The 15,538-nt window shown below is 55.2% G+C and overlaps 1 protein-coding gene across 1 annotated transcript in view; it reads left to right on the top strand.

The window, feature by feature from the left end:
• Positions 1-8,196: 8,196 nt before the first annotated feature.
• COL16A1 (collagen type XVI alpha 1 chain) overlaps positions 8,197-15,538 on the top strand; it is a 53,753-nt gene continuing 46,411 nt past the window's right edge. Inside the window, exons 1-8 of the mRNA XM_064363602.1 lie at positions 8,197-8,358; positions 9,897-10,003; positions 11,966-12,040; positions 12,151-12,268; positions 13,483-13,606; positions 13,918-14,184; positions 14,787-14,867; positions 14,992-15,117. Of these exons, the coding sequence (XP_064219672.1) occupies positions 9,931-10,003; positions 11,966-12,040; positions 12,151-12,268; positions 13,483-13,606; positions 13,918-14,184; positions 14,787-14,867; positions 14,992-15,117 (864 nt within the window). The 5' untranslated portion in view covers positions 8,197-8,358; positions 9,897-9,930. The remainder of the gene's footprint in view (positions 8,359-9,896; positions 10,004-11,965; positions 12,041-12,150; positions 12,269-13,482; positions 13,607-13,917; positions 14,185-14,786; positions 14,868-14,991; positions 15,118-15,538) is intronic.

Here is a 15,538-nt window from a genome sequence, read left to right as displayed (position 1 = left end):
GTGAGGTTGGGACAATTGTTTCACCAATGAGAAAACTGAGCTTTACTCCAGGAAGATGGAGTAGTTTGTCAAAAGTCATACAGCTAGTAAGTGGTAAAGGTGGGATGTGAACCCAGTTACCCTGGAGCTACAGTCCCTTTGCCCCTTCCTTTAGCCACTATGCTGAGCTCTTATTTGCCTTTTTTGGAAACAGGATCTCTGTTTGTTGCCCAGGCTGCAATGCAGTGGCATAATCACAGCTCACTGCAGTTTTAACCTCCTGGGCTCAGGAGATCTTCCTGCCTCAGCTTCCTGAGTAGCTGAACTACAGGCATGCACCACCACACCTAGCTAATTTAAAAATTTTTTTGTAGAGACAAGGGTCTTACTATGTTGCCCAAGCTGGTCTCAAACTCCTGGGTTCAAGTGATCCTCCTGCCTGGACCCCCCCAAAGTGCTGAGATTATAGGTGTGAACCACCATACCTGGCTCTTATTTGATTTTTACAGGTGAAGAAAGTAAGGCTCAGAGGAGCCTAGGGATTAGCTCAAGGTCACACAGCACAGCAGGACTGACTTGTGTTGGTTAGTGGCCAAAGGGATGTTTGGATAAGGGTGTGGTGGTAGCAAGCTATGCCATTCTTGCCCTGAAAGGCTAGGGTCATTAGGTGTGGGATTGGGTCTGGAGGAAGTCTGGGGGCCAGGCCAGTCTGGGGGTTCTCACTGCTGCCTATGTGCCAGCCTCACTTCGGCTCCAGGAGAACTTGTGCTACGGGGCAGGAGCCCCTGGAAACACCTAGGCAGACGTGAGCCACATCCCGCTGCCCCGCCTGGGCTTATCTCAGATGGCATCTTGTCCTTGCTCTGCTTAGGTCTGGAGAGATATCTGATAGGTAGGAGAAGAGGATGTGTTAGTTCTTTGCTCTCTGGGAGCTTCTTCTGTCTGGGGAGAGGGAGCATTGCCTGGGTTAGGGATCCTCATGCGGGCAGGCATTTCTGAGAGGCCACTAGGTGCCAGCATCATGTGAGGGACTTTTTCTTTGTCACTATCTCCTTTAATCCTTCCAGCAACCCGAAGTGATAGGCACTGCTGTTATCTCCCACACAGAAGAAGAGGTTACATGATATCCCCATCATAGAAACAGTAAGAGCTGGAGTCAGGATTTGAACCCACACGCAGGTAATCAAACATCATACTCTCCTGCAGGGGTTTTCAAATGTGGTCCCTGGGTCCGCAATATCAGCATCACTCTGAGAGTGGGGCCTGATGATCTGTGTTAACAAGTCCTCCAAGCTTGAGAACTCCTACCCTCCTGCTTTACCGTACTTGGGGGACCGCGGGTGACCTGATTAAACTCATGGCCCCTGGGGTTAGGCAGAGTGGAGTTCCAATCTCTGTCCCACTACTTTCCAGCCTTAAATCTTTTTTTTTTTTTTTTTTTTTTTTTTTTGAGATGGCGTCTCACTCTGTTGCCCAGGCTGGAGTGCAGTGGTGTGATCTTAGCTCACTGCAACCTCCGCCTCCTGGGTTAAAGCAATTCTCCTGCCTCAGCCTCCCAAGTAGCTGGGATTACAGGTGCGTGCCACCATGCCTGGCTCATTTTTGTATTTTTAGTAGAGATGGTGTTTCACCATGTTGGCCAGGCTGGTCTCGAATTCCTGACTGCCGATGATCCCTCCGCCTTGACCTCCCAAAGTGCTGGGATTACAGGCATGAGCCACCGTGCCCAGCCCTAGCCTTAAATCTCGACTCCTTGTGAAGCAGGGTGATAGCAGCACCTTACCTCTGTGAACTGTGGCGGGGTTAAATGAGATAGTGAATCCCATCTGACAGATGAGCAAAAGGAGTCTCAAAGAGGGAAAAGGACTTGTTCAGGTGCCTGCATGTGAGCTCATTCCCAGAAGGACCCTGCTCTGTGGGCCTGTCTCAAAACGACCAGTTCAAGCCCAGGCTCCAGCTGTGTCAGCTGTGGAAGCTTCTTCATTCTTAGCATGGGGAAGGTACAACCAACCATAGGTACTCCTGTGGTTGCTGAGACTACATGAGTTTCTCCCCATCACTCAGGCTGGAGTGCAGTGGCGCCATCTCAGCTCACTGAAGTCTTGACCTCCTGGACTCAAGTGATCCTCCCACCTTACCCCCCAAATAGCTAGGACTACAGGCTCACACCACCACACCCAGCCAATTTTTGTGTTATTTTGTAGCGATGGGGTTTCACCGTGTTGCCCAGGTTGGTCTCGAACTCCTGGGCTCATGCAATCCACCTGCCTCGGCCTTCCAAAGGGCTGAGATTACAGGCATGAGCCACCACACCCAGCCATTAGCTGCTGTTATTAAAGGGAGAGCCGGGCTCCAACTCTGGTGTCCTGAGTCTTCTCATGATCCAGCCCTTGCTTAGAATATGATTAAGGGTTTAAAGAAGGTGATGCAATATGGGAATTCTGAGGAGCAGAATCTTCCTTTTGGGACAGAGAAGGATTTCTTTAATTTTTTATTTTTGGAGACTGAATCTTGTTCTGTCACCCAGGCTGGAGTGCAGTTGTGCGATCTCAGCTCAGCTCACTGCAACCTCCAGGTTCAAGTGATTCTCCCACCTCAGCCTCCCCAGTAGCTGAGATTACAGGCATGTGCCACCATGCCCAGATAATTTTTGTATTTTTAGTAGAGATGGAGTTTCACCACATTGGCCAGGACGGTCTCGAACTCCTGGCCTCAAGTGATCCGCCTACTTCTGCCTCCCAAAGTGCTGGGATTATAGGTGTGAGTCACCTCACCCAGCCCAGAACAGGATTTCTGCCCCTCAGCACCACTGACATTTGGGACCAGATAATTCTGATTGTCAGGGGCCATTTTGGGATTGGAGGACAGTGGGCACATTCTTGGCCTCTGTCCTCTGGATGCCAGTGGCAACCCCTCCCCCATTATGACAATCAGAAATGTCTCCAAACACTGCCAAATGTCCCCTGGGAGCAAAGTTGCCCCCTGTGGAGAACCACTGGCCAGAATAATTAGGCCAGTTTCTTTTAGATGCTGTAACACACCAGGTAGGTAGGTTAAGCTGGGATTATATGCCACATGGAGGCCAGGGCCCAGGGTCACATAGTGGATAGAGGTAAGACTGGCACCCAGGGCTTTTGTACCTGCCACAACTCTGTGAGTCATTCAAAACAGATGGGCAGAGCCCAGGGGCAGCCAAGCTGGGGCTCAGGATCCCTGGAGTGTCTCCCTCCCCCAGTGTCCATCTTCCCTGGCCAATTGCCACATCCACAGCAGGGCCCACCAGGCTCTGGGCTCACCTCTCTTGCAGCCCTGGGATGGTCAAACCAAGCAGGTGTCTGGTAACAGGAGCGGCTTGAAGTAGGATGCCCTGGCTGGGCCTGGTGGCTGGGGAAGGTTGCCAGGGCCTAGGTCTCAGTGAGGAGATTGCCATGGCCCCATAGGGAAGGTGGGCATGATCAGAAAGGAGCACTGACCTTCCCACTATGACCATAAAGCTGCCAGTCAGAGATGAAAGATGGGTCTCCCTGCCACAGGGACGCGGACAGCCGTGGAGACATGGTGGCCCAGCTGATTTAGGGCAAGAGGGAGGGAGAAGGAAAGACAGAGAGGCCGAGATCTAGAGCCAGCAAGATGGAGACCAGACCCAGAAACAGAGACGGGCAGATGGAGAATGAGTGAGACACACACACAGAGACAGAGACAGGGTGAAGAGAGATACAAATGCACAGCGAGATAGGAACAGGGGAGTCAGAGACAAAGACAGACAGAAGACAGGAATGTATGCAGCAAGTGTGAGAAAAAGAGACCAGAGGCACAAACACATAGAGATGCAGAGTTAGATACACAGGGTCCAAACCAGAGGGCAACAGAGACCCGAGGGAGAGAGCTGGAGACGGGCCAGGCCCACTGAGAAGGAAGACAGAGCCACAGAGATCTCACACAGATACAGAGGACAGAGACAGAGAGAGACACACTCAGAGAAACCAAAGCAGGACCAAGCCTGGTCCTCTGCTCTCCGTCTCTCTTCTGCGCCCCAGATGCTGCACCCGGGTGTCTGCAGATGAGGATGCACGTGCATACTCATGTGTGCTGATGCCATACCTCCTGCGGTGCACGTCTGTGTCTGTGTGCTTGGACAGTGCTTGCGTGCATTTAGCCATTCATTCAATCGTGGGTGCCTGCAGGGTGCCAGGCTCAGCTGAAGGACGGTATTATTGGTGGACAGTGACACTCAAGGAGCTTTCGTGCTTATTAGTAGAGAAAGACAACAAGCAAACAAATACCAGAGCTATGTAGAGATTTCAAACAGGGCAGGCCGGGCACAGTGACTCATGCCTGTAATCCCAGCACTTTGGGAGCCTGTGGCAGGAGGATCACTTGAGACCAGGAATTAATTCAAGACCAGCCTACGTAACATAGCGAGACTGTGCCTCTACAATTTTTTAAAAAAAAAATAGCCAGGAGTGGTGGCACCAGTCTGTAGTCCTAGTTTCTCAGGAGGCTGAGGAGGGAGGATCACTTGAATCCAGGAGTTCAAGGCTGCAGTAAGCTATGATCACACCACTGCACTCCAGCCTGGGTGACAGAATAAGACCCTGTCTCAAAAAAAGCAAAGCAAAGCAAACCAACAAACAAAAAAACCCAAACCAGGATCATGTGATGGGGAGCAACTAGCAACTCCTCATATCTGGTGGGCAGGAAAGGCCACTCTGAGGAGGTGAGACCTGGATATCGGAATGCCAGCCTGGCAAAGACGAGGGGCAAATCCTTCCCAGCAGGGGGAAGAGTTGGTGCACAAGCCACGAGGGGAAAGTCAACTTAGTGACTTCAGGGCTGAGAAAGGAAGTGAGTGGGAGGCTACAGCTTTTGGGGTGAGGCGGACAGGAAGGCAGAGGCGAGATCATAAAGGACTTGGCAAGGCCAAGGGAAAGATTTGGGGCTTTATTCTAGGAAGAGGGAGGCAAGAGAGTGAAGCCAACTGATAGGGGTTTGAAAAGGTCTTACTGGCTGCCGGGTAGGAGGTAAGCGGGTAGCAGGGCCCCCAGGCAGCAGGCAGACCAGCTGGGGGCTCTTGCAACAGCCTAGCAGAAGATGATAGTGGCCTGGGTGAGGGTCGTAGCTGGGGAGGTGGGGAGGAGTGGATGAGCATGGGCTGTATTTGGGAGGTGGAATTGACAGGACTGGATGGGGCTGGTAGTGAAAAGGAAGGAGCCAAGGTTTTCAGGTTTTTGCCTGAGCATCAGAATGAATTATGGCAGCATTTAAAGGGATGAGGAAGTCAGGAAGGGCTTATCTGTGAAGAGTAATCAATCATGTGGGATGTGTCTGTGTGTGCACCCGCATGTGCATATGCCTGGGCCCAGGTGTGCACTGTACATATGGGAGTTCCGGTCCACTCTGCAAGCCTCAGGCCTTTCCACCATCTCTGCTTGAATGCGTGGGGGCTCCTGGGCCTGTCCTGGGACCAGGCCCTGTGTTGGCTCTTCACTCTGCCCCAGCCCCAGGGTCTGCCCTGCCAGACGGGGATTCCCCAGTGGGGACGGAGGGCCCTTGGGCACTGCCAACATCTGGGCAGACTACCCCAGGTCCAGGAGGCCTTGGTAGCCCCACCCAGCAGCAGCATGCAGGCTCCAGGGCAGCTGGTGGTGATTAGCAGCATTGATTACCTCGAGGCGATGCCATCTGGGGTGAGGGCACTGAGCCCAGCCCCAGGGGATACCCGGCTTGCTGGCATGCAGGGCTTTCTGGCACTGCATGCATGTAAATGTGTCAGCATGGCTTCGTGTGTGCATATGTGTACCTGTGTCGTGTGCTCATGTCCCAGCGGGTGTTTCTCTGCGAGCCAAGTCTGTGCGGCCACCTATGTGTGCACACAAGCATGTGCTGCAGGTCTGCAGCCTTCTCTGCTTGCATATCTGAGTAATTATGGGCACATGTATGTTTGTGTGCACACGTGTCTGCATGTACATGCGTTTGTCTGTGTGTGCACATTCAAGTATACGCAGCGCTGTGTGCATGCATTCTGAGAATTACGCACCTGCGTTTGGGTGTGTCCAGGGATATACTTTTGTGGGGTAATCCGGGCTCTTACATATGTCTCTGTGTATCTTTTATGTGGAGGCATACCCTGTGTGTCTCTGCTGTGTTTGAGTGTTTTTAGGGCCAGGGTGTGTCTATGTGAACATGAATGCCTATACATGCATATGGAGTCTGCACACCTGAGTGCTGTGCTAGAACATACTTGACCTCGTGTTTCTGGATGTGTGCACCTAGGTGGAAGGGAGGAAGGGCGTGGCACATTCTATGATAGTGTTTCTAGGTGTGAGGTGTGTCGCAGGCGTGGCTGTCCCTGTGAGCACCCTTGGTGTGCTGTGGGAAGGCATCTGGCTCTCCCTTCTCAGGTTCCTCCACCCCTGGTCCCGCCACCTGCCCTATCTGGGCGCAGTGGGAGCTGTCAGGATGGCACAGGGTTGAGAACACGTGCTGAGTCCAGGCTGGCTGGACGTGAGTCCTGCTCCACCGCTGACTAGCTGTGGGGTCCCGGGCAAGTTGTGTTTTTCCTGTGCTGCAGGTTTGGGAATAAAAAGGAAATTCTGCCTCACGTTGTTGTCAAGATCGAAGGAGTTAGCATACGTGAATTTCCACCACAGAGCCTGACATATATGCGTTTCCCACCTCTCCCAAGTGCCTACCACGGGCAGGGCAGGTGGTGCCTGTGCCTGCCCACCCCTCGGGCCAGAGCACTCAGAAGGCCCCACCCCCTCCGCTTCCCGCCTGCTGAGCTCAGCACTTCCCAGGCCCCACCGCTGCCACCGCCACATCTGGGGCTGGCTCCTCACTGGGACCACAGTGGACGCCTCTGTGGCGTGGTTGGGGTTTCCGCTGACTCAGCGCCTCTGGGTCTGGAGGTGGGAAATCCCAGGGCTGCCCCCCCAACCTCCCCCTGCCCGGGTTAGACAGGGCCACACGGCTGGGCACGTTGCTTTGACAGGGCCCCCCTCAGTTGGGGGCCCTCAGTTTCTCCCTCTTCAGCCTAGCATCTCATGGCCTCTTGAACCGACTTTGTGGCTCCTCGGCCTCGGGTCAGCCCACGGGGGAGGAGACCCTTGGCGGGGGGTTCATCTTGGTCCGCGGCCCTGCCTCTGGACAGAACTGGAAACATTACCCGCTCCTTCCTCCTCGGAGCTCCAATCTTTCAGCCCAGCTCAATTCCTCTTGCGTCCTTGAACCCTGAGTATAAAGCAGCTCCTTTCCCAGTGCTGGTATAAAGGCTCAAAATCCAGTCCCGTCCCCGCCAGGGATCTCAGTGATAACAATAATAGCAGCAGATATTTACTGAGCTCCTGTATGTGCCAGACCGTGTGCTAAGCACTCTTACAGCCTTTCCCCCATTTCCTGCTTACAGAAGGCCATGAGGCATGTGCTCTCACGATCCCACCTTCCAGATGAGAAAACGGAGTACGGTTACACGGCACATTTGGAGCTGCAAAGCCAGAGCAGGGGCCAGGGATCTGAGCCCTTCCAACCTCATGGAGTCGGGAGGAATAAGAAGAGAATAAGAAGACTCCCTCAGTCCGGCTTCTCTGGGAGTCAGGCCAGAGCAGAGGGGGTTAATTTAGCACAGGGGAGGGAGGGGTTTCCTCCCCTTCCTCTGTGTTCTCCTCCTCCCAGTACAGACAGACTAGGGACAGACTGACTGGGAATGTTAGGCCGAGGGACTGGAAAAAGCTGACCACCGAGGCTTGGGCGGCAGCCACATCATGGGTGCCACGCACTTGGGAGGAGGGTCTCAACCCCTCTCCCTCCACCTCCTTCCCTCACCCATAACCCCCGCAGCCTTCTGGGGGCGCAGCCGGGACTTGGATAGGAGGGCACTTCAAACTCCAGGCCTGGCTCTTAAAGGGCCCACAGGAGCCCCCTTCCAGGGCAGCTCTGGGCACGCAGGGTCCCGCCTAGCTCGAGGCTGGCTCACCTGGCAGGGAGGCAGGAGGGGCGGGCCTGGGAGCTCGGCCAGAACCGGGGAAGGGCGGGGCTGTGCACCCCGCAGTCCAGCCGCCTCTGCTGGCGCTGGAGCCCCCTCCCAGCTCTCCTCCTCCTCCTCCTGCCTGGTGGGCCGGTCCAGCTGTGTTCCATTAGTGTCCCTGGCAGGCCCCCAGCCCCCTGGAACCGCCCCTCTTCCCCCACCCGGAGTGACCGGCAGTCCGCGGCAGGCGTGCACGGGGCAGCAGACAGCCGGGAGAGCTCGAGCGCCAGGAAGCTGGGGACTGGCGACCCTCAGGAAGAGATGGAGACCCCCCAGCGGGCCTGAGGAACCTGGGCCCTGCTTCCTCAGGCTGCTGCCTGGACGGCTCAGTGAGGTGGGGGGATCCCAGGCCACTGGTAAGTGGGGATACAGTGAGTGGTCTCAGGGCTCTGGGCTGAGAGGCCCTTTCTGCCCCTGACTTGCTGTGTGACCTGGGGAAAGTGGCATTCCCTCTCTGGGCCTTGCTTGTCTTCCCTAGAGCGAGATGAGCTCTAAACTCCAACCTGGTTCTGACTGTCCCTGCGCCCAAATCTATGCCTCTGTGTTGGGGTAAGCAGTCTCCTTGGAAGCTTCTCTGGCTCTGTCCCTGTAACCCTCCACTCTGGCTGGAGCCCGAGGAGTGGGGACAGGATCACACCCATCCTCACGCCTCCACATGCACCCACATGCGGCCCACAGCTGGAAGCCCTTCTATTGGCTGGCAGGAGGGGAAGGCCAGGGTAGGGTTTGAGAGGTGGGATATGTATACCGCTGGGACGGGGGAGGAATAGGCTGGGGGCACAGTTCTGTCCCAGGGAGAAGGGGGCTGGAGTCCTAGCTCCAAATAGATTGGAATAAGGGGTCCTTTCTGTTTTCATTTCCTATCCATGATTGATAGAAGGAAAATTGGATTCCATCAGAGTTGGAAGGAATGAGGTCAGACTTGCATTAGAACTTCCCAACAGGAAGACCTACAGGAGGGGTGGTCCTAGGCTGGCTGTGTGCACGTGGGTATATGCAAGCTGCTGTGTCTGGGTCTATCAGCGAGCATATGTTTCTGTGAGCATGTCTGTGTGCAGATAGGTGTGTGTGCACACTGGTGCCACATGTGTCCTGACGTACATGTACCTGTGCATCTGCGTGTGCTGCCTGGCTCTATGTTTGTGCACGTGAGCTGCCCGTCCTGGGAGAGGCCAGATGATGTATGGCTCTGCTGGCCGCTTGCTGAGCCTGCATTGATTTATCTGGGCCCATCCATCAGGGTTTAATAAAACTAAAAGACGAGCATCCATCAGTGGGGGGCTGGCCATGAGAGCCTGAACCCTAGAGACCTTCTCTCCTGTCCACTGTACACATGGGGAAAGCTTCTGTGGCCCCCACACTGCCTGTGGAAGCCTGTGGCCCACAGTCTCAGCCCAGTCACCAGCCCCTGACCTTGTTGGGCTGAGCTGGGTGCAGCTATTTAGGTAACAGGCCGGTATAGACACCAGGACAGTGCACAAGTTGTTAGGCTGTTGAAAGTCTTCCATGTGTCTGGATGAATAGCCTCTGTTTTAAGCCCCCATCACTATTCCAACTTCTCTGGCCTTTTAAGACCTTCCAGACCTCTCCTCAATCCAGCAAGTATCCACTGGTGAGGCCAGATGCTGCCTGGACACGATTTCAGTGCAGTGGGCAGTTTTCTGCTCTGGCTGGTTGGTATCCGTGCCATACCGGTGGTTAAATATTTTGAATATCACCTCTGCCCAAATCCTAGCCCAAGGCCTGTGGTTGGGCCCCTGGGAGAGACTGATGCCTGGCCAGACCTCCTGCCACCCCAATACCAGTGCCCCACAGGCTGGCTACTACTTACCCACATGTGGAGTTGTGCTGTGTGAACTCAGAAATCCACCTTCCCGGTCTCTGTGGTTTTCAGGTGCTGTGGCTGTAGCTGACCTCTTTGGACCAGGATGTGGGTATCCTGGGCTCCTGGCCTGTGGCTGCTCGGCCTCTGGGCTACCTTCAACCATGGGGCAAATACAGGTGAGATGACACAGGAGACCCAGAGTATCACAGGCCTGCAACTGGGTTCCTGGGGTGCTGGGGTCCTTGCACATATGTGACCATGTATGTGTGGTCATATGGGCAGTTACAGCAGAGTCTAGGGGCTGGGCTCAGGGTGGTCTGGCGCGTGGGCACCCTCGAGCTTGTGTGCGGTCAGCTGGAGAGCGTGTGCACATGTGTCTTTGTACGTTTATGTCTCTGAGCATCTGTGTTTGTCTCTCAGACTGGCTCTATGCATTTGTAGGTATTCCTGTGTCTCTGTGTGTAAGACAACACCCCCCACCCCAATACATAAACCAAGCCTGTGGACTCATTGCTGGTTGGGCCAGTGGGGTGGGGAGGAACAGGTAGCGAGCTCATCCTGCAGAAGGACGCCGCCTCCCCAGAGAACCCCAAGTCCCGCGGATCCTTTTCATGGTGGAGACTCTATCCCTCTAGCTCACGTGCTTCTCCTCCTCCACGGCTGGCCCTGAATCCCCAATAAAAGGCCCGCCCCAAGGCCCAGACTCTGGATGAGACAGAGGGTGCAGCTTTCCAGGGCCCAAAGCCAGGGGAAGTTGACCGGGCAACTTGCCTGGCCTTGCTGGGTGCCCTCTGGGCTCAGTAGCTCAGCCGCCTAGCCAAGCAGGAACAGAACTCCTAGAACCCAAATCCAGCTAGGAAAGGCAGAAAAACCAAGGAGCTGAAGTGAGAGGGATTGTGCACCCAGGGTGAGTGTGACCGCCTGCCCCTTGTATGTGCACGTATGTGTTTCTGCTTGTGTGTGCGTGAGCTTCGCTCTCCTCTCCCTCACCGGGTCCCCTCGGGGGATGGGGCAGAGAATTTCAACATCTGTAAAGAATCTGGGCCCAATGCCAAGGGGTGAGTCACCCACTGCTGCTGTGATGCTGAAGACAGTGATGGTCTTTCTGACCAGACCTGGGGGAGGGAGAGTCCAGTGGGGTCACTGGGACTGGGACCCAGGGACCCAGGATTCCTTCTTCCAGCCAGTCTAGCCAGGGAGTGCAAGACCAGCTTCACTGTCTTCCCCCACCTATCCCTCTGCGTGGATGAGAAGGCCTTTTTGATTCTGGCCTCTGTCATTCGTGTTGCAGCACCTCCCCCAACACTTCTGCTCAGTCAGCCCCAGGAAGAGGGCAGTCCATGGCTGCCCACCTGTTCTTTCAGGGCTTTGGAAACCTGAATTAAGCTATCTCCTTCTCTGGGAGCCCTTACCCCTTAATATGCCCTGCCTGGAGCTCCGAGGCCCTGGTGGTACTCTTGAGCTTGTGGTCCCCTCAGACCCTCAGTCTCTTCTCACTGTTTCACAAGGTGGTTATTCAGGTAAATATTCATTCTTTTGGCTCAAACTTGTGTCTGGCCTGCTTGTCTACTTTGGACATAGGAAGTTCCCATTGCTGGGAGCACGTGTGCCAGCTGTGCATGTCATCCTGGTGGCAGGAGAGCTACAACTCCCACATGTACAGACATGCACATATAATTAAACATAACACAAAGTGTGCATGATTGTGGCATTTCCTCACCTCCGAAGAGCTCCTCTGCCCCCCACCTGGGTGTACGTCATGAGAGGGCACACGTGTAGATACACAGCTCCCCACGCCATCCGAACTCGAGGACCGCTTAGAGTTTCTTGTATTCTCTCCCGTTCCAACCTAGCTCTTGACCTGGAGTGTTGGGAGATTTGGGTTCCTGGAGTTCTGGGCTTTCTCTGTTGTTGGCTCACTTAGTGGCCTTGGCCCAGACCTCAGTCTTCTCAACTGTATGCTGGGCGGCCTTCTGGCTCCCTGGAAAGCCAGGGTCAGAAGGCAGGTGGTGAAGGCAGGATCTAGCTGATGTCGAGTGAGGACTATAAACCTGCTCCCTCCCAGGTTCCCCAAGCGTCCAACCATGCAGCAACTGTGACCTGAGCGCACCTGATGCCCCCTGCCCCTTCTCTTCCAGGTGCACAGTGCCCACCTTCACAGCAGGAAGGACTCAAGTTGGAACACAGTAGCAGCCTGCCAGCCAACGTGACTGGTGAGCGCCCATCCATCGCATCCTGCCGACCCTGCGACCTTCCTCTGGGAGTGATCTGTACCCCTCTCCACCTGCTCAGCTGAGCTCTTCACCTGGTGTCTCCCCCAAAGGCTTCAACCTCATCCGCCGACTCAGCCTCATGAAGACGTCTGCCATCAAGAAGATCCGCAACCCCAAGGGGCCTCTCATCCTGCGCCTGGGGGCGGCCCCCGTGACCCAGCCCACCCGGTAAAGCCATCCACGTGACCACTGAGAATCAACACTGACCTCAGCCGTGCTCCCTGGCAACTCTGGATGTGGGGCCTAAGCCCAGGGGCCTCTCTGTGGGTCATCTCATCCCACCCCCTGCCAAGAGTCAACCTGGCCTCCACCCCAGGCTTGCAGGGTGGGCTGAGAGGGGCACCTGGCAGACCTACCTTCTGTCCCTCTCCCCTGTCTCTGGCCAGCAGTGGGTGGGAACAGATCTGCATCTTATGGGCACTGTGAGAACACAGGATGTGGGTGGGAACCTGGCAAGAGTCGTGTGTGTGTGTGTGTGTGCATACATGTGAGCATGTGCACCCATGTGTGTGAAGTCCAAACTCCCACAAGCCCCTGGGTGGTCTGACCCCTGCTTGCCTCTTCAACCTCAGCTCTCAAAATGCTCTTTTTTCTCTCTTGCTGCTCTAGTCATGCTGAACTCTTTCCAGCTTTTTTTCAGCATCTCTCCTTCCAGCCTAGGCCCAGTTATTCACCCAGGGTATCCTGGATTCGCTGGAAGCACTTATTCAAATTGCAATGCGAGAGTGAAATAGCCATTCTGGGGATTCTTTGCTCATGGCCTCCCTGCCCCCATCAGACTTGAAGGCTCCATGAGGGCAGGCACATTTTCACCACTATATGTGTGTGTATGTGTGTGTGTTTTACACTTGATCTTAGCCAAAAGGCTGAGAACTGATTGTGTGTGTGTTTTTTGAGACCAAGTCTTGCTCTGTCGCCCAGGCTGGAGCGCAGTGGCACGATCTCAGCTCACTGCAACCTCTACCTCCTGGGTTCAAGTGATTCTCCTACCGCAGCCTCCCAAGTAGCTGGGATTACAGGTGCCCACCACTACACCTGGCTAATTTTTATATTTTTATTAGAGATGGAGTTTCACCATGTTGCCCAGGCTGGTCTCCAACTCCTGGCCTCAGGTGATCCTCCTGCCTTGGCCTCCCAAAGTGCTGGGATTTCAGGCATGAGCCACCACACCCCGCCTTTACCACTGTATTCCCAGCAGCCAGATCCACACCTAGCAGGTGGAAGGCACTCAGTAAAGGTGTGGAGAGTGAATGAATGTATATGCGATGCAAGGTGAGTGCCTGTGCACGTCTTGGGTAGGCTCAGCAATCCTGAGGGCCCAGGGTGGGCAGCAGTTGGGACCTCACCGGAGCCTCAGGGCACCCTCCCTGCTCCATCTCCAGACGAATATTCCCTCGGGGCCTCCCGGAGGAGTTTGCCCTGGTGCTGACACTACTGCTGAAGAAACACACCTACCAGAAGACGTGGTATCTGTTTCAAGTGACCGATGCAGATGGGTACCCACAGGTGAACCTCCCCTGTGCCCTTACTGCTTCTCAGGGTGCTGGGTAGTACCAGTCCAGCCCAACTTTCTTCCTGGCTTGTGATTTCTGGGGTCTTCCTGCTCCATCCTGTGCCTACCTTCAAGGTTGCCCCCAGCCCACCGGTACCTGCCTCATTTTTTCAGGATGTATAGCTCCTTGACCCCAGCCAGCTTTCTTCCCTTTCTGGGTCTCAGTTTCCTCTCCTGTGAAATGAGCTTGGGGTCCCTGAATGTGCCCGTGCTGGGACTCTGGAGCTCTGTGTCTTTGTCCTGCCCCTTTCTCCATTCCATTCAGATTTCCCTGGAAGTCAATAGCCAAGAGCGGAGCCTGGAGCTCAGGGCCCAGGGCCAGGATGGCGACTTCGTGTCCTGCGTCTTCCCAGTGCCACAGGTCTTTGACCTGCGTTGGCACAAGCTGATGCTGAGTGTGGCTGGACGTGTGGCCTCTGTGCATGTGGACTGCAGCTCAGCGTCCTCCCAGCCTCTGGGGCCCCGGAGACCCCTGCGGCCCGTGGGCCACGTATTTCTCGGCTTGGATGCTGAGCAGGGCAAGCCTGTCTCGGTGAGTGCTAGGTCAGGCCCTGACCTCTGCTCCTCTCTTCTGGGAACCTGAATGAGCTTCCTGGAATCTGCATCAGAACAAGTCCTTCTGCTCAGAATCTTCCCCTGCTTTTCCATTGCCCTCCAAACGCAGCCTAAACATATTTACCTGGCATTCAAGGCCCTTCATGATCTGGTCCCTGTAAGTGTCTGCAGCATCGTCTTCCTTTACATCTCTCCGTGCAGCGCTGCTCTGATCAATTCCACCCTAGTCACCCAGCTCACCTAGTATTTTCACACTGCTATGCCTTCGGCTACACTGTTACCTCCACCTGGAATGCCTTTCCTTGCCTGCTCTTCTGCTGTGTAGCTACCAGCCCTTCAAAGCCCAGCATGAGTGGAGCCTCCTCCTCTTTTGTTCCTCTGGGCCTGCTCTCCCTCGTTCCTGTGCGCACAGTTTTGTTCTGCCTTTGGCGACAGCTCCATTTTTGATGTCTCCCAGGCCAGACTGGAAACACCCTGAGGTCAGATCCTGAGGCAGAGACATCTCTGTGCCTCCTTGGGGGCCGGGACACAAAGCCATTTGATAAAATGAAGTGAAATTGATGTGTGTGTCCCCTGCAGTTTGACCTTCAGCAGGCGCACATCTACTGCGACCCGGAGCTCGTGCTGGAGGAGGGTTGCTGTGAGATTTTACCGGCAGGGGTGAGTGGCCCAGCCCTCGCACTGCCCGGGGATACACTGTGCCGGAGATGAGGGTCTGGAAGGTGATGCCTGGAGGTTTTAGGAGGAGTCAGCTTCTGTACTGACCCTAGCCCTGCCCCTCCAGTGCCCCCCAGAGACCTCCAAGGCCCGCCGGGACACCCAGAGCAATGAGCTCATCGAGATCAATCCACAGACTGAAGGCAAGGTCTACACCCGCTGCTTCTGCCTGGAGGAGCCTCAAAACAGCCAGGTAGGTGGGCAGGGCAGGCTGATGCCAGCACAGGCAGGCACAAGTGAGATACCCCTCCCCTGACCTGATTGACGTCTGCCGCCAGGGTCAGTTGGCCCTGTGCCCAGGGCAGGAGGGCACTGGAAGCCCCCTCTATTTGTACACCACCCCTAAAGGATTCAGGGAGGTAGAGGCAGCCCATTGGGTGGTCCTGTGCCCACTTACCTATGGATGTTGAGAGTGGTACCATCTAGCTCTGGCATTGCCTAGACCCTCACGGATGCCATCCAAACTTTTCTGATGAGGGCAGGACCAGGCTTGTCCCTCACAGGCAGTTTCTCCAGGACAGAGATACCTGGGATCAGAGATCAGGTCATACTGCTTCCCCCAGGGATGGCTCACTCTCCTGGGCCCCAGCACCAGCCAGTGACAGACTGGTTCT

Source organism: Aotus nancymaae, unplaced genomic scaffold (assembly GCF_030222135.1).
Source record: "Aotus nancymaae isolate 86718 unplaced genomic scaffold, 86718_ANA_hifiasm-v0.15.2.pri h1tg000053l, whole genome shotgun sequence".
Classification (NCBI taxonomy): domain Eukaryota; kingdom Metazoa; phylum Chordata; class Mammalia; order Primates; family Aotidae; genus Aotus; species Aotus nancymaae.
Note: the sequence above shows the minus strand (reverse complement) of the source record. Positions and strands in the feature narration are given on the sequence as shown.